Raw genomic sequence first — 26,173 nt, forward strand, 5'->3', positions numbered from 1 at the left:
TTAGTGGGCCACTGACTGATTCTCCAGCTGCAATCACCCACTCAATATCCTTAATCAGACATTGAGCCTGCCTTCTGGCCATTAACTGACCAAATTAACTCAACAAGACTCATCCCAAACCTACAATTACCACCATCTGGAAGGATAAGGGCGGAGATACATGGGAACACTGCCACCACCTGCAAATTCTACTCCAAACCATTCACCATCCTGGCTTGGAAATACATTGTGGTTTCTTCACTGTTACTGAGTCAAATTTCTGGAATTATCTCTGTAAGGATACTGTGGGTCAACCTACAATAGATGGACTGAAATGGTTCAGGAAGACAGCTCACCACCACTTTCGAAAGGACAATAAATACTGGCCCAGCCAATAACATCCACATCCTATGAATTTATAAAGAAAAGTTGGGGAAATTCACTAGTGAGTACCACACAAGATAAGCTCCTGACCCCCATTTGACCCCAATGGCGGGAACTTGATCCCGGTTTTGGAACAGTTAGGAGTCTGTGTAGGTATGAAGATGCGGAAATCACTGACAAAACGAAGGAAGGAGATGAACTAAAGACTGAATTACTATTAGTTAGGATCTTTTGCTCCAGTTATCCCTGCTCACTTTATATTTGCTTGTTTCAAACTCTAGGTTTTGATTGAACTACAAGAATTCTCTGCTCTCTAACGACACAGTCAGGTTCATTTTCAGTCTGATCTGACTGATCCATGATCTTTCAGAGGGGATCCCAAAGTGCAAATGGACTGTTGCAAAATTCTTTCTTGTGTATTTTAGTGAAAACACTGACATCGTTTCTATTTAAAAGAACTTTCTTGTCTGACAAATGTTCTTATAAAGAGGGTTGCAAAGATGCTACCAACAAATCGGTGATCCTCACAAGAGGAATTCAATTCATGCCAGGGACTTAAAATGATAAAAGTGTTGTTTAAGTACAACTTCTGTCTGTCTTAATGATGTCTCCAATTCTTGGGGGCATCCAACTGAATTATAATTTAAATGTAACTTGCTAAAACCTAAATAGCATGCACTAACCAGGATGCTGAAAAATGCAAGATTCTTATCAAAGTGTGTGCTACATTACTGATACCTACAAGCAGTCAACAACCTAGGAATATAGCAACATGAATATGCCACTCAGTCTCTTCAGTCTCTTCTGCTAGTTAAACAGACAATGATCTCTATGTTAATTCCATTTACTCTATTCCATATTTCTCTATACCTTCACCTAACCAAAATCTATTAATCTTAATTTTAAAATTCAATAGACCAGCATTTGCAGCACTTTGGTGGAGAAATTGCCAATACCTTCTATGTTAAAGGTTCATTTGTGTGAGCTAGAAACTACATTGAATATAGGCAAATGGAGCTTGTACATGCATTGGATGTTTCTCTTTGAGACAGAGTTACACTCATCCCTGTTGTATTCCCCATGGCAACATTCTGACCAGTCAGAACCTTTCTGCCTGATCTGAGGTTAGTCAACTCCTCGGATGCAGCCTGACCTGCTGTGCTTTTCCAGCACCACTCTAATCTAGCCAAGGTCCATGCCAACCAATCAGTACCCTTTCTCATGCTGTATAATATTGGTGTCCTCTTTCAAAGTTTGGTTTCTTGCATCAAGGGCTGATGACTGAAAGATAAAAAACTTCAACTTCGTGTCTCTTTTTAGCACTGTAAAAGGTGCTTCCTGAATTCACCACAGAGTGGCTTGGCTCTAATTATATACCTGAATTAATTCCCTCACCAGAGGAAATAGCTACCAGTTAGAAATCCTATGACATTTTGACATCTTGATGAGATTGCCCCTCAATCTTCTAAACACAGGAGAACTGTGCAGTTTATTATAGGATCTGAGTAGTTTGTTATATTGCCCTCTCTGCTGCCCCCTTTGTTGGGAGGGGTGTAAATGAAGTCAGTTCAACTAATGGCTACCTGCAATTGAGAATGAGTTAACCTTGCTCAGTGCAACTCACAACAAACGTAAGAGCAATTATAACTTAATCTTTTAGGCTGTGACATATCCAAGGCCACAATATCCTTACAGTGCTACATTACACAAACCTGAATGCAGTCCTCCACTGGGGGCTGACCAAGTCTAAACATCACTCCCTGTCCCTACAGCATTGAATACTAGCTTTTCCAGGGTTCCATTATGCTGAGCCAGAAAACCCTGGCTTTGATAATGTCTTGGTTCCTTGACTTGCCCTTATTTGTTTCTCCTTACCAGCAAGGACATTGCAAAGACTCTGATCACTGTGTTTACAAAACACAACTGTATGTATGACTCAATGAGAGCCTCAGATTTAAATGCTTCAAGAAACAGGAGGTCTCTGAGCAGCTGCAGTGTAACAGATACATTGAAGGCCATCAGTTTCCAACCCCCTCAAGCATGGAAGAGAACTCATTCAGTCCGATAGCACATGAACACACAACAATAATACATTTCCAGAACCTGGCAATGGGAATGGTGCACACTTAGCCCAAGAAATTCTTGGTTCTAGTGATATGCATTAGTTGCAGTACATGCTACATCACCTTCATTGCTCGGTCTTTGACAAAATAACTAGCCACCTTAAACTATTATAAACCACACATGGCAGAGCTGGCTGAGTGTTAGCATTCTAAAAGCTTTGGTTGACCCTGAGGGAATGCAGCATTTGTTGGAGCTGCTGCCTTGTGCATCTTGCCTTGGCCTCTCTGACAGGGTTGCTTCAAACAAAAGGAGGATATTTATTCCTCTAGCATCATCACAAAGCCTGGTGGTTATCATGGTGGTCTGTGAAAAGTGGCTTCAGTGTTTCCGACATTACATTAGTGAGTACACTTCAACAGGCACATTATTAAAGTAAAATCTTTCAGATGAAAAATCAAAAATTGACTCAGAGTACTAATATTTGTCTGCCTCATAAATATCTTGATGTGGATGTGCCGGTGTTGAACTGGGGTGGACAAAGTCAAAGATCACACAACACCAGGTTATAGTCCAACAGGTTCATTTGGAAGCACTAGCTTTCAGAGCGCTGCTCCTTCATCCAAGCTTAATCCAATAACCTGGTGTTGTGTGATTTTTAACTTCATAAATATCTGAATACATTTGCGTTTTTCGACAATATCCGACTTGTAACCTGACTTGTCTGTTACTCTACTGCCAATTCATGGTTTTCAGACCACTAACAAATCCCTTTCCCAGATAGGGATTAACAAAGCACCATCCACCAACATGTCAGCAAATGCTATAAAGGCGGTGGTAATACTCACTGAAAACATCTCCTCTTTGCCGGGGCACCTCATTCGGGATCCTGTTGTCCACAGTCGCAGCTGTAGTTGATCTTGTGGTTGAGGCTATAGTCGTGGCTGTGGTTGTGGCTACAGTTGAGGTTGTGGTTGAGGCTACAGTCGAGGTTGTTATCAAGGATGTGGTGGTGTCTGCATTTGCAGCAGGGGTGGGATTTTCTGTTTTGACCTCTGGCTTGAAGGTGATGAGTGGTGGGGTATTAATTCTCCGAGCTGGGGTCACTGGGATTGGTTTCCTCACAGCGATTGTCGGGGTGGTAATCTCCAGATCAACATTATTCGTAGTTTTATTGTCTTTGGGTGGTATTGGAAAAAATGGCAACTTTCCATTGATTATCCTCCTGTCAGCTGAAAGAGTGAAAATGTAATTGATGAGTTACAAATTGCTTTGTAAGCGTTAGACCATAACTCACTTTGCTCACTGTATTGCATTAAACATATGCCTCACCCAGAGCTGTATAATGGAACAGGGCTATGGGGCTTCACACCCCTTATTTCTCATTCAGCATGGTTTTTCATCTTCATTCTGAGGTATCTCCTCTCAGATATGCAAGTAAAGATAACTGGGGACAATCTCTGACCTCAGCAGGATAGAGAGTTCCATGTCTCTTTTGTTTGTTCCTTCCAAAGCTAACGAAGTTAGAACATTCCACTTTATTTGAAATAGATGATCACTTTGTGCATTTAACATTGTAATGATCAACTTTAAAACAATTATAAAAGATTCAATTTCTAAGGTGGAGATGTTATTGCAACAAAATTTTGGTATGTTTTAGGAGAAATTAGAAACTACAATGAGGGAGCAGGGAATGGAGGGTCACAACGGTAGACTGAGATGAGAGTGGATTGTCGCAGAAATACTGACACAGGCTGATTGGGTAACACAGCCTTTATGTTGGTGCCATTTATCCTACACAATCCTTACTTCAGATTCAAATTTGTAAGAAGTTTCAGGCTTACGTCAACCTCAGTTTGAATAATTTGTTCACCTTAGAACAGGGCTTCATTACTGCACCAACTCCCTTTTTAAATTCAACTTTAGACTCTAAGAATTGGCAACATCAAAGATGACTATCCAGATGACTATGAAAATTGAGTGATTAATTTCTGGGTCTTAACTGCATACTCGTGTGTGCTTATATTTATAGAGGTGGACTGAAGCTGTTATAAATGTTGATAAAGACACGCATTTTATAATGTTTATTTCTCCGACATGGATGAATTTCAAGTCTTGGCTCCGTTTACGATCTCAGTCCCTGACCATCGGAGCTATTACTTTTAGTTCTTCCAGTTTGTAAGAAGTCTTTGAGAAAAGCATCCAGTTGGCTTTGCTCTCTTGCTCCCTCCCCCATTTTAGCAAGTTATTAGCAAGACAAATCCCAGTGGAATATAAAAAAACAATGGTATATGTGAGTGATGTGCATCAGCGTGGTCTGCTTGAGTTGGTATACATACGTGTGCAGCTGAAACCGCTCCCCCTGTAGCCGGTTATACATTTGCACTTGTACAAGCCTGGTGTGTTCTGACAAGTCGCGAAAGCACTGCATTTATGTGTCCTCCTTGCACACTCGTCAACATCTGGGTGGAGAGGAACAAAATGGGGCAATGTAGTCTTTAATACTGAACGAACATCATGGTCAAACATCTGCTAAGCTCTTAGAAAGTACAACACAGGAACAGGCCAGTCAGTCCAAGTGGTCCATTCTGGTGTTCATGTTTCACTTGAGCCTCTTTACCACCCTATGTCACCTAACCCCAAGGCCTTCCTGTAAAGATAACTGTAAAGTTAGTATAGCCCTAATAAACCATAGGGCTGCTCTTGTATTAGAGGGAGATGACTGGTGATGGTTTAACCTGATGGTCCCCAAATCTCAGGCAAGGGGAGAATTTGATAAGGTGAGTCTTCATGGTAACCTCAGCTTGACCCTGTGCTGTTGGCATTACTCTGCATCACAAACTAGATGGCCAACCAACTGACATCTGTAATTATCTAGCCTCCGCTTAAATGCACCTGCACCCGAACTTTCACTATATTCTAATCAAGCACTGGGTAAAGAAGCTTCTCCTGAGTGCCTCATGAAGAGACTGGGATTGGGACTGCAGCGTTGGAACACCCCAACATGTGAAAACTCCTCTCTCCATCTATGCTATAAATCCTTCACAACCACAATGTCCCCAATCCCCAAGTCCTGTCAAAGCTTTCTCTTCTCATGAAAAGAGCTCCAGTCAGTTCAGTCTTTTCTGATTTTACAATTTCTTAGGCCCAATATCGCCCTTGAAAATATCTTGTTGCACCTTGACCTGTGTCTCTATATTTTTTTCTCTTGGAATAGGCCCCCACTATAAGGTCAAGAACATTTAGCTGAACGGAAAAATTAACATACTGCCAGCATAACAAAGGCCTCTCTGGTATTTTTGTTCCATGGCTTGATGTCATCACCATTACAGAGTCCAATTTCTAAAGCTTGTTCAGGTTCCCATAGAAAAGGGTCTCATTATTATCTCAACTTTTCCTCAATCAAATCTAACATTGAAATCGCCAAAACAGAGAGAGAGAGAGAGAGAGAGAAATATTTTGGAATGCTGTTCATATAAACCTGTAAGTTTTTGAATATTTAAACTGCATGACCAGTAGATTTTGAGAGAGCAGTGCGTGGTCCTGTTGGAATTACCAACAGTTAATTAAACCATTAATTTCTGAAAGTAAAATAACAAAGCCTTTTATTCAGTTTGGATTTTAGGCTTTGGCCACTTTTACTGAATCAAGGGACTGAGGTAGTGGTGCAGCACGAGAAATAACAAGAGTCGCTGTGAAATCTTCAAGTTAGGACTTTTTTGTAGGAGAGATGGTGTTTCTTGAGTGATAAGTTGAGAGAGAGGTGGGCAATATTTGGGGAATGAACACAGTCAAAATCAAGCACCCCCTGGTGAAATGTGACCAAGAGACTTGCACAGTAAAAGACACTCCCCCTTACCCATCATTCTCTTTGCTGAGTTTTAACTGGTGCAGGGAGTCAGGTGGGGAGGGGGCTGATAGCTCAGACCAATCATGCCTTCCACTTGCATGCACCTCCAGCAGGGGTCAATGTGGAGCGGGAATCACAGTCAAGGTGAAGAAGAGAAGCCACCAGAATTTCAGGGTCATAGTTTGTGGACCGGACAGAGGAGTGCAGTGCCTCCTAATGTGTCTAGAATAGAAGAGACCATAATCTTACCAGACCATGGTTCTCTCATTAGAAACAACAACTGGTGCCAATGGAGAGGTTGAGAAAGTAGATTCCTTTACAATAATGTCAGCTGGTGCAGGAGTTGAACCCAGTCTGATAAAACCGCAGTCCAGTGACTAAGCTAACTGATCTCCAGCACATCAAACGACCATAAGGTATCAGAGCAGAACTATGCAATTCAGCTGATTGAGTCTGATCCGCCATTTAATCATGGCTTACATGTTTCTCAACCCCCTTCTCCTACCTTCTCCCTGTAACCCTTGATCCCCTTATCAAACAAGAACCCATCTATCGCTTTCTTAAATACACTCAATGAGCTGGCCTCCACAGCCATCTTCAGCGATGAGTTCCATAGATTTACCACCCTCTGGCTGAAGAAATACCTCATCAGTTCTAAAGGGTCGTCCCTTCACTCTGAGGCTGTGCCCTCAGCTGTAGTTCCCCCTATACCAGCACATCCTTTCTTCGATAACCGGCCAAAACTGCTCAGAATTTTCCAAGTGCAATCTGACCACAGCCTTATACAGTCTTGCCAGGACATCTCTTCTCTTGTATTCTAAACCTCTTGAAATGAATGCTAACAATGCATTTGCCTTCCTAGCTGCCAAATGAGCCTGCATTAAGAGAATCCTGAAAAAGGACTCCCAAGTCCCTTTCTGTTTCAAATTCTAAAGGCTTTCCCCATTTAGAAAATAGTCTATGCCTCTATTCTTGCTACCAAACTGCATAAACTCAATTTTCCCTCATTGTATTCCATCTACCACGTCTTTGCCCATTCTCTTACCCTGTCCAAGTCCTTCTACAGCCTCTCCATTTCCTCAATACTGTCTCTCCCTCCACCTACACGTGTGTCATCTGCAAACCTAGCAACAATGCTCAGTTCCTTTGTCCAGATTATTAGCATATAAGATAATAGTCATAATCCTCTCATAGACCCCTGCGGAACTTCATGAGTCATTAGCTGTCTTCCTGAATAAGACCCCTTTATTCCTAGTCTCTGCCTTCTACCAATCAGCTAAACCTTTATCATGCCTCGTACTTAACCCCATGGGGTCTTATTTTGCAGCTTCTTCTGCAGCATCTTGTTAAAGGTCTTCTGGAAATTCAAACAGATCACTTCCACTGGCTCACCTTTGTCTAATGCCCTTGATACTTCCTAACAGATTTGTCAGGCATGACCTTGAAATGAATCAGAAATCATTCATTCCTGATGAAGGGCTTTTGCCAGAAACGTCGATTTTCCTCCTCCTCAGATGCTGCCTGACCTGCCGTGCTTTTCCAGCACCATTCTGATCTTGACTCTGATCTCCAGCATCTGCAGTGCCCACTTTCGTCCTATGACCTTCCCTTGACAGAGCCATGCTGACATAGGAACATAGAAGCAACAGTAGACCATTTGGCTTTTCAAGCACGCTCCCATATTCAATAAGGCCATGGTTGATCTGATTGTGGTCAAAGTTCCACTTTCCTGTCCATTAAGCCATAACCTGTGATTCCCTCGTCAATCAAATAAATCAACCGAACCACCTTGAAAACTATTTAAAGAACCCATCCTCACTACCTCTGGGGAAGAGAATTCCACACTCTAACCATCCTCTGAGAAATGTTTTTTCAGAGCAGCCAAACTGAAAGAGGTACATGTAAATTTGGAAGGGCCTTCAGTTGTTTTATTGCACCAGCATTTTGCGTCTGGCACAAACATAGAGTCGTAGAGTTCCAGCATGGAAATAAACCCTTTGGTCCAATTCGTCCTTGCTGACCAGATATCCTAAGTTAATCTAGTCCCATTCACCAGCATTTGGCACGTATTCTTCTAAACCCTTCCTATTCATGTTCTCATCCAGATGCCTTTTAAATGTTATCATTGTACCAGCCTCCACCACTTCCTTTGACAGGTCATTCCATTCACACACAACCCTCTGCATGAGAAAGTTGACTATTACGTCCCTTTTAAATCTTTCCCCTCTCACCTTTTAGTTCTAGACTCCCCCAACCCAAGGAAAAGACATCTATTCACCCTATCCATCCCCCTCACGATTTTATAAACCTCTGTAAGGTCACCCCTCAATCTCCGATGCTCCAGGGAAAACAGCACCAGCCTATTCAACCTCTCCCTATAGCTTAAATACTCCAACACTGGCAACATCTTTGTAAATCTTCTTCTGAACTCTTTCAAGTTTCACAACATCTTTTGGATAGTAAAGAGACTAGAATTGCACACAATATTGCAAAAGTGGACTAACCAATGTCCTGTACAGTCGCAACATGACTTCCCAACTCCTATCCTCAATGTGCTGACCAATGAAGGCAAGCATACCAAATGCCTTCTTCACCAACCTGCCTACCTGCAACTCCATTTTCAAGGAACTATGAACCTGCACTCTAAGGTCTCTTTGTTCAGCAACAGTCCCCTGGATCTTATAATTAAGTGTATAAATCCTGGCCTGATTTGCCTTTCCAAAATGCAGCATCTCACATTTATCTAAATTTAACTCCATCTGCCACTCCTCAACCCATTGGCCCATCCAATCAAGATCCCGTTGTACTCCAAGGTAACTTTCTTTGCTGTCCACTACACCTCAAATTTTGTTGTCATCTGCAAACATACTAACGGTACATCTTATGTTTACATCCAAATCATTTATATAAGTAGTGAACCCAGCACCGATCCTTGTGGCACACTGCTGATCACAGGCCTCCAGTCTGAAAAACAATCTTCCACCATCACCCTCTGTCTTCTACTTTTGAGCCAGTTCTGTATCCAAATGGCTAGTTCTCCCTGTATTCCATGAGATTTAACCTTGCCAACCAGTCTACCATGAGGAACCTTATCGAACGCCTTACTGAAGTCCATGCAGATCACATCCACCGCTCTGCTCTCATTAATCCTCTTTGTTACTTCTTCAAAAAATTCAATCAAGCTCATGAGACATGATTTTCCATTCACAAAGCCATGTTGACTCTCCCTAATCAGTCGGTGCCTTTCCAAGTACATGTACATCCTGTCCCTCAGAATTCTATCCAACAACTTGCCCACCACTGAAGTCAGGCTCCCCGATCTATAGTTGCCTGCTTTTCCTTACCACCTTTCTTAAATAGTGACACCACATTAGCCAACTTCCAGTCTTTCCCATCTCACATGTAGCTATCGATGATAAAAATATCTCAGCAAGGGACCCAGTAATCACTTCCCTTGTTTCCCACAGAGTTCTAGGATACACCTGATAAAGTCCCAGGGATTTATCCACCTTTATGGATAACATCCAACACCTCCTCCTCTATAAAATGGACATTTTTCAAGGTGTCGCTATTAATTTTCCCACATTCTCTATCTTGCATTGATGCAAAGTACTCATTTAGTATCTCCCACATTTCCTGTGGTTCCACACATAAGCGGCCTTACTGATCTTTAAGAGGCCCTATTCTCTCCCTAGTTACTCTTTTCTCCTTAATGTATTCATAGTATCCCTTTGAATTCTCCCCAACCCTATTTGCTAAAGCTATCTCATGTCCCCTTTTCACCCTCCTGATTTCTCTCTTAAGTATACTCCTACTGCCTTCATACTCTTCGAGGGATTCACTCAATCTCTGCAGTCTATACCTGACCTACACATCCTTCTTAAACTTCACCAAACCCTCAATTTCTCTAGTCATTCAGCCTTACTCTTCACCCTAACAAAAACATACTGTCTCTGGACTCTCGTTATCTCATTTTGAAGGAATTTTATTATAAAATGAATGAGAATGCAGGATGTGTGTCTGACAGTCTGTTGCTAGAGGTGATTCTACAATCCAGCACTCCCAGCTGCAAACACAGTCCGAGTGGAGAGTTTCTGGTTTTCTGTCCATGATAATACTCAGCAGACATGCTCGGAATCTGAATACGATGACAAAAGCTCTGTCCGCCTTTAAAGAGACTTACCTAGACAGCGGTATTTGCCGTTGTAGTATCTCAGTTCAAAACCATCATGACATTTGCAGTAGTAACTTCCAAAGGTATTGATGCATTTCCGAAACCTTGGGCACACAACACTCCCTGTGGCACACTCATCGACATCTGAAAGGACACCCATAGGAGTTTGTTAGCAGTTGTTAATTAAATCAGCTCAGTGGATAGTCACAGTTTACATCTCTGAAAGGCTGAGCCAGGGGTCACATAGCAAGTTGTGTTGACCTTCCAAACCAAGCTACTAACAGGATGGAGCTGATCAGAGCCAGAGCTCCACCCCTGACCAAGACTAACATTATAGGTAATCACCACACCTCTGGGGCAGGTGGGATTTGACCCTGCCCTTCTGGTTCAGAGGTAGCAAGTTACGACTGCATCAAAAGCAGCCTAGACAGTTTTAATTTCTATTTTCTGCTGTAGGGCTGTAAAATAAGTGAGTGGTTGTCAGTGTGGCTTGCAGGGTGAAGCACAGTGTTGTGGGTGAGCCAACGCACAGGCCATGTGTGGCATTCTTTGTCCTCTGGCCTTCCTCTGACCCCTGGCAAAGGTGAAGCATGAGAACATCGAAAGCCCTGCCTCCTGCCCCTGCAGCTCTGGATTCCACCCTATCAAAGGGAAGACAACCAATACTGATCATTCAAAAACAATGCAAAAGCTAATTCACTGCAAAGACAGGAGGAAGAGGGAAGACAGGGAAACTGTGCACTCTACCAGAGTGTGAGAGTTACACCAACTCCAGGAGTTCAGACCTGAGCTGTTGCAAATGACTGCTGCCTTTCAGAGTTTTGTTTTGTCCATGGACAGCCTACGAAGGGGACAGTTCGTAGATCCAATTGTAAAGTCAGGCAGATTGTATCAGGCTAGTACTTCAGTCGAAGCAAACCATCTAATAACTGATAACTCCAGTCAAATGAAATCATTGGATGGGGAAAGGACTTGGGAACAGAAGTAGACCATTCAAGTCCCTCAAATCTGCGGAGCTATTCAACTCAAAATGGTCACTCTGGACTTTGACTGCAACTTGTAACGAGGAGCGTAGATAGAAACCTTTCCTCTTAACAGAGGGATTACTAACCTTCCAACCAGCACCACAGTTTTAAGCTAAGCGGCAGAAGGTTTAGAGGGGATACAAGCAATAGTTTTTCACCCAGCAGAAGATGAGTAACTGTAACACACTGCCTGAAAGGGGGTTAGAGGCAGGAACCCTAAAGACAGTGGAAAAGTATTTAGATGAGCACTTGGTATGCCATTACTTGCAAACTTATGGACATGTACTAGAAAATGGGATTAGAATAGATGGGGGTTGGATGGCTGGCACAGATATGATGGGCCGAAGAGTCTCTGTCCATGCTGTAAAACTCTATGACTCATATGTAACAGGTTCTACTTCTGCCTGTGATTCCTCAATCAAGGAATGCTGGAAAATCACAGTTTAATTTGAACAAGCCCCCGGCGTACTTACCCACACAGGTCCTCCTATCAGGTCCAAGCTGCAGCCCCGGTGATGGACAACGACACCGAATGTCTCCTTTCACCTCATCGCAGCCATACTGGCAGTTTGCCATTGCACATGACCGCATATCTGTCAAATAGCAACAGCAACACATGTTCATTCCTGCACTGGCAAAAGAAAACTATCACAGTCCACATATGGCCATCACTATTACCCCAACCAATCACAAAGGACCAGGATGGAATGCTGACAATGCATACTATGCCCAATCAACCTCCATAACGAAAGAATGGTTGAAAGTTTCAGGCTTATCACTTATTGAAGTACATTAAGCCACCTTAGCTGACCCATTAGCCTCTCTGACACACCATTGCACTCCCAGTCTGACCACTCCCTCCTCAGCATCTGATTCTGTTCCAATGATCCCACCACATGTTTAAGGAACAATAGGTCACCTTGCAGTTTGGCACATCACAGCCTTCTGGTGAGTCCAACAATTTCTGATCGTAACCGTGACCTCCCATTTTTCAGACAGTTGCTGCCATTTATACTTCCTGTGTCCCATTACCTGCCAATTTTCCCTTGCATCAGCACTCCTTGCACCATCATTTTCGACTGCCCTCTACCCAATATCTTCCCTTCTATTCTATCATGGCCTCCATAGCTTTCCCCCAGAGCTCGGTCCTTGCTTTGTAAGCTTTTCCCAGTTCTGATAAAAGGCTGTCAGCCTGATTCATAGTTAAAACTCAGACAACACCAGGTTATAGTCCATCAGGTTTATTTGGAAGCACTAGCTTTCGGAGTGTTATTCCTTCATTCAGGTGGAGAATAAGATTGTAAGACACAGAATTTATAGCAAAAGTTTCCAGTGTGTTGTAACTGAAATGACCATTGTTGGTTTCAGTTCTTTCATATGATTTAACAAACAATCCAGGTCTTTTTCAATTTCAGTTACGTCACACTGTAAACTTTTGCTATAAATTCTGTGCCTTACAACCTTATTCTCCACCTGATGAAGGAGCAGCACTCTGAAAGCTAGTGCTTCCAAATAAACCTGTTGGACTACAACCTGGTGTTGTGAGATTTTTAACTTTGTACACCCCTGTCCAACATCAGCCCGATTCATGCCCTCAATCTGCTAAATATTTCCAGCGTTTGCTGTGTCTTTTTCACTCTTATCTCTACAGAGGTGCAGCTTCCTGTGGGAGTGTCTGACAATTAGTCACAGCAGCAGGAACATTACCCAATGCCCCCTCTTTTTAAACCAGGTAAGTTAAGTTCAAAGGCACAGCATCCTCCAGGCTTAAGGTTTTGGGGCCTATAACAAATCAGGGCCAGAATCTAGGCCCCACGGACAGCCCACAGTTCCAAAGAACACAGGATTCGCCACACCAGTGAGTTTGACTTTAAATTTGTTACAATTGTCGTGAAGTGAGGAGTAGGGTTATAATAACTAGAGTTTAGAAAAATGAGAGGGGATATCTCATAGAAGCCTATACAATTTTAATAGGACTAGACAGAGAAAACATGGAAAGCATATTTCTGATGGTGGGGCAGTCAGGGGTTACAGTCTAAGGATATGGAGTAGGCCATTCAGGACTGAAATGAGGAGAAATTTCTTCACCCAGAGAATAGTGAGCCTATGGAATTCCGCTGCAGAAAACAGTTGAGGCTGAAACATTAAATGTTTTCAGAAGGAATTATATTCAGTTCTGAGGGTTAAAGGAGGCAAAGGGTATGGAGGAGAAAGCAGGAACAAGATATTGAGTTCGATGCTCAGCCATGATCATATTGAAAGGTGGTACAGGTTCAATGAGCCGAATGGCCTATTCCTATTCCTATTTTCTACATTTCTGTGTCATCTGCCTATGCGATGGGCCAGTGATTTCACAAATCACAGAAGTGCTACAGCATAAAAGGAGGCTGTTTGGCCCATCGTGTCTGTACCAGCTCTCAGCATTCTGACTTATTGCCTTTCTCCTGCCTTTTCCCCAGTGACCCTGAGTATAGAGTAATAGAGATGTACAGCATGGAAACAGGCCCTTTAGTCCAACTCCTCCATGCCAGCCAGTTATCCTAAATTAATCTAGTTCCATTTGCCAGCACTTGGCCCATATCCCTCTAAATGTTTCCTATTCATGTATCCATTCAAATGCCTTTTAAATGTTGTAATTGTACCAGCCTTTATCACTTCCTCTGCCAGCTCATTCTGCATCACCCTCTGTGTGAAAATGTTACCCCTTAAGCCCCTTTTATATCTTTCCCCTCTCACCGTAACCTATGCCCTCTAGTTTTGGACTCCCCTAACCTTGGAAAAGATCTTGGTTATTCACCCTATCCATGTCCCTCATGATTTTCTAAATCTCGATAAGGTCACCCCTCAGCCTCTGATACTCCAGGGAAAATAGGCCAGGCCTGTTCAGCTTCTCCCAGCTCAAACCCTCCAACCCCAGCAACACACTTGTCAATCTTTTCTGCACCTTTTCAAGTTTAACAACATCTTTCCTATAGCAAGGAGATCAGAACTGTATACAGTATTCCAAAGTGGCCTAACCAATGTTCTGTACAGCCACAACATGACCTCCAACTCCAAACTCAACACACTGATGAATAAAGGCAAGTGTACCAAATGCCTTCTTCATTACCCTGTCTACATTCAAGGAACTATATTGTTCCTTCATTAAATAGCAATCTGCTGTCCTCTTGAATGAACCGGCGTCCATCACGTCCACAGGCAGTTTATCCCAGACCCTAACCACTTGCTGCATGTAAAAACTTTTCCTCACAAGGCATTTGATTCATTTGCAAATTACTTTAAATCTGTGGCCCTTTAATGCTTGATCTTTTTTGTGAGAGCAAACAGTTTCTCCCTATTTACTTTGTCTGGGCCCCTAAGATCAAATGTTGGCTTTCAGGCCGGTTGCTCAAAGTGTGCAGTGTTAATGAGCGAGCAAAACATTCCTTGAAGGTTATTTGCTGTCACCACTAGATGATGCCATCTCAGAGTGAATGAGAATATCCATCAGCACCTTGTTTGGCTATTGTTGGATTTCTACTGAGCTATCCTTGTCTCCCCTCTCCCAGTGGCCCCACAGCCCGCACCACGAGCTCAATGTGAACTGGGCTGTTTTGTCTTGGGAGGCTGCTCCCAGTCACACTGTGGTCATGGATCCTGGTGCTGCTGTCACTCAGAAACCCAGGCTGCCATTTCCCGAGCCTGGTGCCGATAAACAAAGCCTTGAACAAGCTGCCTCAAAAGAAACTAAAACTCCAATGGACTCTAAACAATGACTGTGCAGAACATAGAAGCAGGGAGACGACATTCAGTCCTTTGAGTCTGTTCCACCATTCAATTTGATCACAGCTGATCATCATAATAACGGCCTGGCAGTATTATCACTAAACTATCAATCCACAGACCCAAATACTGTTCTGGGGATGTGGGTATGAATCCTATCATGGTAAATGATGGAATTTGAATTCAATGAAAAAAATTTGGAATTAAAAGTCTTATGACAACCATGAACCATTATGAATTGCTGGGAAAACCCATCTGATTCGTCAATGTCCTTTAGGGAAACAAACTGCTGGTCTGGCTCATATGTGACTCAAGACACACAGTAATGTGATTGATTCTTCACTACCCTTTGGGCAATTAGGAATAGGCAATAAATGCTGGCCCTGTTCCTTTTCCATGAATGAATAGGAAAACAAAATCCAACTCAATACCCTGTTCCTCCTTTCTCCCCACTCCCTTTGGACCTTTTAGCCCTAAAAACTATACCTATCACTTTCTTGAAAACATTCAATGTTTTTGTTTTAATCACTGTCTGTGGCAGAGACTTCCACAGGTTCACCACTCTCTAGGTGAAGAGATTTCTCCTCATCTCAGTGCTAAATAGTTTATCCAATATCCTCCGGAAAAGATTTGTGTCTATACAAGGCAACATTCGCACTAACTTTACAGTGTTTGAAGTATTTCTGAATGGTAGTCAGTGGTATTATGGTAAGCAATGTTTCCTTTTTATTTGTGGGCTATGGGTGTTGCTGGCCAGGTCAACATTGATTGCCTATCCCTAAATGCACAGAGGGCAGTTAAGAGCCAACCACATTGCTGTGAATCTGGAGTCACATATGTAGACCAGACCAGGCAAGGGCAGATTTCCTTCCCTAAAAGACATTAGTGAGTCAGGTAGGTTCTTCTTACAACAAACAGTGGTCACAATTGCATCAGCTTTTATTTCAGATGTTCAAGTGTTGAATTTAAAATTTGCCTATCTGCCACAGTGGGATTTAAACCTATGTCCTACTTGTCAGCGAGCTCTGGATTCCACTGACATTACCAGGATGCCACCATTTCCCTTTGCAATAAAGAAAAGTTAGTGTCACAATTACTTTCACAAGCTTCGGAAGAACCGATTGCCTTACTGTAGGCCACCACCAAGTAACTGCAGGCATCTTCTAAGATAGGAGATGGACAAGGACTGCATTGAAAGCAAACCACTTACTGGCACAGGATCCATCGGACATGAGCATGTAGCCATTCAGACAGTAGCATTTGTAGCTGCCATATGTATTCATACATCGATGTTTGCATGGGCGAGGTTTCATCCCACATTCATTAAAATCTGTTCCAAAAAATAAATGCTGCAGTTAATTTTAGCATAAAATCATTCCTCTCAATTACCAAGTTACGGCTGGCACAGTACTCGAAACCTCAGCTAAAGATGCCATAGCCCCAAAGGGTTGTTCTCCCATTAGAGAGAGACAGAGAGAGAAGGAGAGGGAAAGAGAGAGAGAGAGAGAGAGAGAGAGAGAGGGTGGGTGGGGGTGGGGGGGGGGAGAGAGAGAGAGAGAGAGAGAGAGAGGGAAAGAGAGAGGGAAAGAGAGAGAGAAAGAGAGAGAGAGAGAGAAAGATATCTAGTGTTGGTTTAACCTGAGGATCACTACACCTCAAGGGAGGGGAGAAGTCAAGAAGGTAGAATCTTCATTGTGTCTCAGGAACTGAACCTGTGCTGTTGACATCTCTCTGCATCGCAAACTTATCATTCAGAACAGAAATAAAACAAACGGACAGCAGTTTTTGGAGATCTGAAACAAAACCAAAAATTGCTGAAGAAACTCAGCAGTTCTTGCAGCATCCGTGGAGAGGAAGCAGCATCGATGTTTTCTGATTCAGGGTGGCTAGTCTCAAAATGTTAATGCTGTTTTCTGAGCTTCTCCAGCAATTTCTGTTTTTGTTTATTGTACATCTCCAGCATCTGCAGTTCTTTGACATATTCTGTTTTTATATGATCGTTAGTCAGATTATGATGGTCCAAAATGGTCATCTACATCATAAGAACAATAATTTAATGGAAAACTGGAGTGTTTTAAAGGTTTCAGAATTGCTGAAATTTTGAGCAACACAACATTGTGGTAAAAAAAACCGAAAGAACCAAAAGAAGTGGATGCTGGAAATTAGAAACAAAAACAGAAATTGCTGGAAAAGCTCAGCAGGTCTGGCAGCATCTGTGCAGAGAAATCAGAGTTAAGGTTACGGGTCCAGTATCCTTTCCTGAGTACATAGAAGTATTTTGCTGTCAGGAATATATTAGGTGGGTGACTGTCTGTGTGGAGTTTGCACATTCTCCCCATGTCTGCGTGGGTTTCCTCCGGGTGCTCCAGTTTCCTCCCACTATCCAAAGATGTGCAGGTTGGGTGAATTAGCCATGCTAAACTGCCCATAGTGTTTTGGGATGTGGAGGTTAGGTGCATTAGTCAGGGGTAAACATAGATTAATAGGGTTGGGGAATGGGTCTGGGTGAGATACTCTTCAGAGGGTCGGTGTGGACTTATTGAGCTGAAGAGCTTGTTTCTACACCATAGGGATTCTATGATTCTGTGAGATCATAGGATTGAAAGTAAGAACATAGAAATAAGGTGCCATGAGACTTCTCAAACCTATTCCATCATCCAATAAGATAATGATCTTTTACCTCACATCCACTTACCTCTCCCATTCCCATGTCCCTTGAATCTCTTAGTGTCTAAAGATCTATTGCTCTCAGTCTTCCATTACCTCAATAACTGATAATACACAGCCCTCCTGGGTAAAGAAATCCAAAAACTCCTAACTCTCTGGATGATGGAACCTCTCATCAACTCAGTTCTAAGTGCCCCTTGAGACTATGACCCCTATTGCTTATGGAGTCCATCCTCCAAGGCAGTGGATACAACCTTTTGGCATCTACGCTGAAAGAATTTTGCAATGTGAGACGTTTATACATTTCAATTATATCACCTCTCACCCTTCTAGAGAGAGAGAGAGAGAGAGACAGAGAGAGACCTGGTGCTGGTTTAACTCGAGGATCACTACACTTCAGGGGAGGGAAGACATCAAGAAGATAGAATCTTCATGGCGCCTCAGGCACTGAACGTGTGCCGTCGACATCTCCCTGCATCGCAAACTCTCTCCTTGGGGTGGTACAGTAGCTCAGTGACTGCTGCTCACAGCGCGAGGGACCCGGGTTCGATTCCTGCCTCAGGCGACCGTCTGTGTGGAGTTTGCACATTCTCCCAGTTTCTGCGTGGGTTTCCTCCCACAGTTTAAAGATGTGCAGGTCAGCTGAATTTAAGGGATATGGGAATAGGAGAGGTAAGTGGAGTTGAGGTAAAGGATCATTATCTTATTGGATGGTGGAACAGGTAAATTGGCTATGCTAAATTGCCAAGTCAGGAGTAAATATAGGGTAGGGGAATGGGTGTGAGTGCGTTACTCTTCGGAGGGTTGTGTGGACTTGTTGGGCCAAAGGGCATGTTTCCATAGTGTAGGGGATCTAATCTAATCTAAACTCTAAGAATATACAGTGCTCATACTCAAATTCTCCTTGTAGTTCAACTCAGTAATCTGAAGAATCAATCTGACTGAAACTATCTAGTTTCTAGGGTATACTGTACACATCCTTTTTGACATTGGAGTTAAATTTATGTTAAAGCACTCAACATTCTTCACACAAACACTGCTTTAAGTTCCAACTGCCTCCATTGTACAGGTGTCAGGCTGATACTGATGATTCAGTTTGAATGATACCAAATTCTAAGAAGGTAGATATTGACTTTGGAAGACATGTAGCACCAAATTCAGGAACCTAATAGTTAGCATTGATTTGATTGTCTGTGACTCAATACTAGTGCGATAGCTCTGTATAGTCATTTCTTGTTAGTCACAGTGTCATACAGAGCAGAAATAGACCCTTCGTTCCAACTCATCCAAACCAACCAGGTTTCCTAGACTGAACCAGTTCTATTTGCCTGTGCCTGGCCCATATATTTCTAACCTATTCCTATTCATGTACATGTCTAACTGTCTTTTAAATGGTGTAATTGTACCTGCATCTACCACTTCCTCTGGTAACTCATTCTCTACATACTCCACTCTGTGCCCCTGAGGTCCCTTTTAAATCTTTCGCCTCTCGCCCTTTATTTTTGTACTCCCCTACTCGGAGGAAAAAAAACCTTATCTATTCATCCTATCCATGCTCCTCGTGATATTATAAACCATTATAAAGTGACCTCTCAGCCTCCAATGCTCCAGGGGAAAATGTCTCAGCTTCTCCTTATAACTCAAACCTTCCAGTCCTGGCAACATCCTCGTAAATCTATGTTGCACCCTTTCCAGTTTAACAACTATCCTTCCTGTAGAAGGGTGACCAGAATTTAACACGGTACTGTATTCTAAGTGTGCCTCACCAATATCTTGTATAGTCACAATGTGACATCCCAAGTACTACACTCAATGCTCTGACCAATGAAGGCATGCTTGTTGTGGTTCTGTTCGCCGAGCTGGGAGTTTTTCTTGCAAACGTTTCGTCCCCTTTCTAGGTGACATCTTCAGTGATAGGGAGCCTCCTGTGAAGCGCTTCTGTGCTGATTCCTCCGGCATTTATACTAGTTTGAATCTGCCGCTTCCGGTTGTCAGTAGCTGTCCGCTGCAGTGGCCAGTATATAGGGTCTATGTCGATGTATCTGTTGATCGAATTCATGGATGAATGCCATGCTTTTAGGATTTCCCTGGCTGTTCTCTGTTTGGCCTGGCCTATAATGGTGGTGTTGTCCCAATCGAATTCGTGTTGTTTGTCCTCTGAGTGTATGGCTACTAGGGATAGCTGGTTGTGTCGTTTCGTGGCCAGTTGGTGTTCATGGATGCGGATTGTTAGCTGTCTTCCTGTTTGTCCTATATAGTGTTTTGTGCAGTCCTTGCATGGGATTTTGTAAACCACATTGGTTTTGCTCATGCTGGGAATCGGGTCCTTTGTCCTGGTGAGTTGTTGTCTGAGAGTGGCTGTTGGTTTGTGTGCTATTATGAGTCCTAGTGGTCGCAGCAGTCTGGCTGTCAGTTCAGAAATGCTCCTGATGTATGGGTGCGTGGCCAGTCCCTTGGGTTGTGGCATGTCCTCATTTCGTTGTCTTTCCCTGAGGCATCTGTTAATGAAATTGCGTGGGTATCCGTTTTTGTTGAACTCAGATGACAAACAACATGAATTCAATTGGGACAACACCACCATTATAGGACAGGCCAAACAGAGAACAGCCAGGGAATTCCTCGGAGCATGGCATTCATCCACAAATTCGATCAACAGACACATCGACCTAGACCCTATATATCGGCCACTGCAGCGGACAGCAACTGACAACCGGAAGCGGCAGATTCAAATCACTATAAATGCCGGAGGAATCAGCACAGAAGCGCTTCACAGGAGGCTCCCAAGCACTGAAGATGTCACCTAGAAAGGGGACGAAACGTTTACAAGAAAAACTCCCAGCTCGGCGAACAGAACCACAACAACGAGCACCCGAGCTACAAATCTTCTCACAAACTTTGAAGGCATGCTTTCCAAGCACCTCCTTCACCACTCTGTTTACCTGTGTATGTCCACTCCTAGGATTCTCTGTTCATCAACATTCCCCAGGGCTCTACCATGACTGATTTGTCTTACCAAAATGCAACACCTCACATTTATCTAAATTAAACTTGCAGATTAATAAATCCAATGATACCACCTAGAATGCAGAGAATATCTAGAATTCCCACGGTAGTGGCAACTGTCCCAAATGATCCACTCTGTGTATGTGTAGCAGTATTTAGCTGCATCACGATGGTGAAATTTGAACTCATGATTTTGAGGTTGATACTCAAATACCAAAACTATGATGCCACCACATTCAAAAATGTACAAGCTGTTGATCTAAACACTATTCAAAAGGTTCTTCCATCTACTCATTAAACACGATCATTAACGTCAGTGACCTCTGGATGTTACATTCCATGTACAGTGAGCAGTTCCGCTGTTCTCACAGTCCCCTATATACAAAAAAGGAGCAAAGATGACATGAAGACCAAACAAATTGGACAGATTGTTTAGGTTTTGCGTTGTTTTAAGATTACCATTGGTGCTTTCCCTTATTTGGTTATATCTGGGTTCACTCATATCAGAAAAAGATCACTTTGCTGTTTACAATATCGATAGTCTGATCAATAGTTAATCAGATTTAGCACCAGGTAACAACTATAGCAGTGCTTACAAAATGATTTTCCATTGTGACCTTATGGTGACTGATGGTCACCTTGAGCTCAGACTTGAGAGCTTGGGTGGGGTAGATATGAGAGATGACAGCCGGCGGATTGGGGGGTGAGGGTGAGTCATGTGGGCAAATGGTGTCTGTTTCATTCGCAGTTTTTACAAAGTTTCACATCATCAATTTCTCCGCAATGTTTTTCCACATAACATTTTAGTCTCAAGGTTCAGCAGATTTGGCCACACCTATAGATGAAGCTCCAAAGATTGAAAGGCTCTTGCAGTTTTTAGAACAGGGTTGGAGCTCCATGTTGCCATTGCTTCCTTGGAGCTTGTGAATCTCAAAATTTCACCTCACAGTTCGGGAAGCCCTGAACTATTGCTCAGACATTCAGAGAGAGAGAGTGGGGGGGGCACGGTGGCACAGTGGTTAGCCCTGCTGCCTCACAGTGCCAGAGACCCGGGTTCAATTCCCGACTCAGGCCACCGTGTGGACTTTGCACGTTCTCCCTGTGTCTGCGTGGGTTTCCTCCCACAGTCCAAAGATGTGCGGGTCAGGTGAATTGGCCATGCTAAATTGCCCTTAGTGTTAGGTAAAGGGGTAGGGGTATGGGTGGGTGGTGGGTCGGTGTGGACTTGTTGGGCTGAAGGGCCTGTTTCCACACTGTAAGTAACCTAATCTATAAAAAAACTCTGACAGTAGTTATGAAAAATGCAACCAACAGAATTTCATTAGTTTTGTGTCAAAGATCATGACAATTAGCAACGACAAAGTCCAGTTGCCTTGTGAAAATGTCTTCTCATTAGAGTGAGGGGAAATTTTAGTGTTGACCAATGGCGCATTTTCTTATTTCATACACCTATCCAGTCCTCCCAGGTCAGTTACAGAGTGGTTAGGTATACAGTAACCTCCTCCACAACAGGTTGGGGTGAGGCAACAGAAAATGAATGTTAGTAACTCAGCAGTCAGACTTACACTCTGTCCAACTTTCCATCCAAAAATTGAAAGAAACCCCTCTGTTTGTCTGTCTGTCTCTCTCCCCTAAAACCCATTGCACTAACTTACAACTTTTCATTTCCCAAGTTAGTTAGAATTAGGGATGCAGTGGTGTAGCAGTAACATTACTGACTTAGCTGCCCCTGGAACCCCAAGTCGAGAGCCTACTATGGCAGATGTTAAAATCCGAATCTAAGGGAAAATCCTGGAATTAAAAGCTCCTTAATGGTCACCCATATAATCACTGCCCATTGTAATAAAAACTCATCTGGTTTACCTTTAGAGAAGGAAATCTGCCATCCTTACCTGATCAGGTTTTACATGTGACACCAGACTCTCAGCAATGTGGCAAGCCATTCAGTTCCATGGTAATTAGGGATGGGCAATAAATGCAGAACGGGCTAGTGACATCCACATCCCAATATTAAAAGAAGAAAGAAGAGGATAGCCATTTGTTTGTTCATAGGATCTGGATGCCACTGGCCAGGCCAACATTTACTGTCCATCCCTAATTGCCCAGAGGGCAGTTAAGAGTCAACTACATTGCTGTGGGTCTGGACTCACTTCATTCCCTAAAGGGCATTAATGAAAAAGATGGCGACAACCAACAATGGTTACAATTAAACTACACTTTTGCTTCAGCTTTTCAATTAATTCAAATTTCACCAACTGCACTTGAGCCCACATCCCCAGGGCGTTGTTCTGCATTACTGGATTACTACAGACATTACCAGTATACCCTATGGTTACACTGGCTCTTTCCCAGTGCAATCTAAAATGAATCCAGCATCTCTCCTTCGAGCATGGTTTTCTATTCTGCTTCAAATATTTTCTCTCAATTTTACTCCTCACACGTAGTAACAGTTCAAAATTGGTTTCGTTTTGTCACTGACTCCCCAGCAAGAGTTTCCTCAGCATCCCTCAGTTGAATTCACACTCAACGTCTCCAAGAATGAGGGGTGTGGATAAGGTGAATGGCCAAGGTCTCTTTCCCAAGGTAGGGGGAGTCCAAACCTAGAGAGGCATTGGTTTAAGGTGAGGGAGGAAGGATTTAAAAGGGATTTGAGGGGTAACGTCTTCACATAGAGGGTGATGCGTGTATGGAAATTAGCTACCAACGGTGGTGGTATAGGCGAGTACAATTATAATATTTAAAAGGCATTTAGATGGATACATGAAGAGGAAGGATTTGGAGGAATATGAGATAATTGCAGGTAAATGAGACTAGTTCAGTTTAGAATAGGGACAAAGGATCTATTTCTGTGTTCTATGACTCTATGATGAAGTATCTTTCCCTCAATGTGGCAATCAGCAATCCAACTTAAGATGAATCAAAGTTTTGACACATTTATTAATGCTATTTTACTCATGTCCCTGTTAGTAAAAGTCAGAGTCCTTTTGTTTTGGGTATATAATTCAATAGGGATGGGGCTATTAAAGGCCTGGTAAATGAAGAACCTCCTTCACTCTTTCCCACAATAAAAGAAAGCCTGCTCTGTCATCTCCTGTCACAGGTCAGACATCTGAAAGCAACAAGACTTCCAGCCCAACCATCATACGGACGCAGATGCCAAAGGTGAAAGGTCATCCAAGCCATTGCAGCATCTAGTTCTGTAATTGTTTCCTATATAAATGATTTGGATGCGAGCATAAGAGGTACAGTTAGTAAGTTTGCAGATGATACCAAAATTGGAGGTGAAGTGGACAGCGAAGAAGGTTACCTCAGATGACAACAGGACCTGGACCAGATGGGCCAAGAAGTGACAGATGGACTTTACTTCATTTTAGATTAGATTCTCTACAGTGTGGAAACAGGCCCTTTGGCCCAACAAATCCATACTGCCCCTTTGAAGAGAAACCCATCCAAACCCATTCCTTTCCCTATATTTACCCCTGACTAACACACCTAACACTGTAAGCAATTTAGCATGGCTAATTCACCTAACCTACACATCTTTGGATTGTGGGAGGAAACCAGAGCACCTGGAGGAAACCCACGCAGACACAGGGAAAATGTGCAAACTCCACACAGACAGGCGGAAATCGAACCCAGGACCCTGGTACTGTGAGGCAGCAGTGCTAACCACTGAACCACCATGCTGCCACAGGAAAGCAAATCTTAGCAGGACTTAAACACTTTATGGTAAGGTCCTAGTGGGTGTTGCTGAACAGAGAACTTTAGAGTGCAGGTTCGTAGCTCCTTGAAAGTGGAGTCGCTGGTAGATAGGATAGTGAAGAGAAGGCGTTTGGTATGCTTTCCTTTATTGGTCAGAGTATTGAGTACAGGAATTGGGAGGTCATGTTGCGGCTGTACGGGACATTGGTTAGGCCACTGTTGGAATATTGCGTGCAATTCTGGTCTCCTTCCTATCAGAAGGATGTTGTGAAACTTGAAAGGGTTCAGAAAAGATTTACAAGGATGTTGCCAGGGTTGGAGGATTTGAGCAATAGGGAGAGGCTGTTTTCTCTGGAGCGTCGGAAGCTGAGGGGTGACCTGATAGAGGTTTAAAAAATTATGAGGGGCATGGATAGGGTAAATATACAATGTCTTTTCCCTGGGGTGGGGGAGTCCAGAACTAGAGGGCATAGGTTTATGGTGAGAGGGGAAAGATAGAAAAAGGGACCTGGGGCGCAGCTTTTTCACATAGAGGGTGGTACGTGTATGGAATGAGCTGCCAGAGGATGTGGTGGAGGCTGGTACAATTGCAACATTTAAGAGGCATTTGGATGGGTATATGAATAGGAAGGGTTTGGAGGGATATGGGCCGGGTGCTGGCAGGTGGGACTAGATTGGGTTGGGATATCTGGTCGGCATGGACAGGTTGGACTGAAGGGTCTGTTTCCATGCTGTACATCTCTATGACTGTATAACTCTATAAACTAAGAAGGAATAATGACAAATAAGCCCAGCATTTTATATTCTTGAACTTGCACTCACAATTATTTTTAGACAACATGCTCATATAAAAACCCAGGGCAAGCATCATTACTTGCTTGTTGCTCAGATATTTACAAGCCACTTGTCTAATTTGATGTCCATTGGGGATCAGGGCTGTGAGTAAACAGTTCATTTCTCCAATGGACAGAGGTCAAGTCCCGAGTGGCTTTGTCCTCATTTATCAAGCTAGCAGGTCTAACTTTCCTCAATGAATCCAAAATCTGCTTTTAGTTCAAAACAAAGTCAACCTCAAGAATTCTGACTAAATGGTTAGCATCGCCAGACAGTAACAGATCTCATTAAAGAAATTATAGTGTTCAATCTGCAAGAATTAAAAATATCAGTCGTGAAAACATCCAGGTAATTATGTTTAAAATTCACCTGAGTAGCCAGCATATGATGATTCTTAAACTACTACTGGTCTGATAAATATGACAGAATTATAGAATCCTGATAATGTGGAAACAGGCCCTTCGGCCCAATAAGTCCACACGGAACAGTCTACTGAACAGTGATCCACCCAGACCCTTTCCTCTAGCCTTCTAGGCCTATATCACCCCTAACTAATGCACCTAATCTGCACATCCCAAACACTATGGGCAATTTAGCTTGGCCAATTCACCTAATAAGCAAATTTTTGGATTGGGTGAGGAAACCGGAGCACCCGGAGGAAACCTGGGAGAACGTGCAAACTCCACACAGACAGTCGCCTAAGGCTGGAATCGAACCCAGGTCCCTGGCGCT

At 43.0% G+C, this 26,173-nt stretch overlaps 1 protein-coding gene across 2 annotated transcripts in view; it reads right to left on the reverse strand.

Moving 5' to 3' along the window:
* npnta (nephronectin a) overlaps window positions 1-26,173 on the reverse strand; it is an 83,734-nt gene that overhangs the window by 31,454 nt on the left and 26,107 nt on the right. For both annotated transcript variants that reach the window (XM_060851661.1, XM_060851662.1), the window contains 5 exons: window positions 16,446-16,565; window positions 11,947-12,066; window positions 10,458-10,592; window positions 4,764-4,886; window positions 3,273-3,656 (listed from right to left, as the gene is read on the reverse strand). In XM_060851661.1, coding sequence (XP_060707644.1) covers window positions 3,273-3,656; window positions 4,764-4,886; window positions 10,458-10,592; window positions 11,947-12,066; window positions 16,446-16,565 — 882 coding nt within the window. The remainder of the gene's footprint in view (window positions 1-3,272; window positions 3,657-4,763; window positions 4,887-10,457; window positions 10,593-11,946; window positions 12,067-16,445; window positions 16,566-26,173) is intronic.

This window comes from Hemiscyllium ocellatum, chromosome 36 (genome assembly GCF_020745735.1).
Source record: "Hemiscyllium ocellatum isolate sHemOce1 chromosome 36, sHemOce1.pat.X.cur, whole genome shotgun sequence".
Classification (NCBI taxonomy): domain Eukaryota; kingdom Metazoa; phylum Chordata; class Chondrichthyes; order Orectolobiformes; family Hemiscylliidae; genus Hemiscyllium; species Hemiscyllium ocellatum.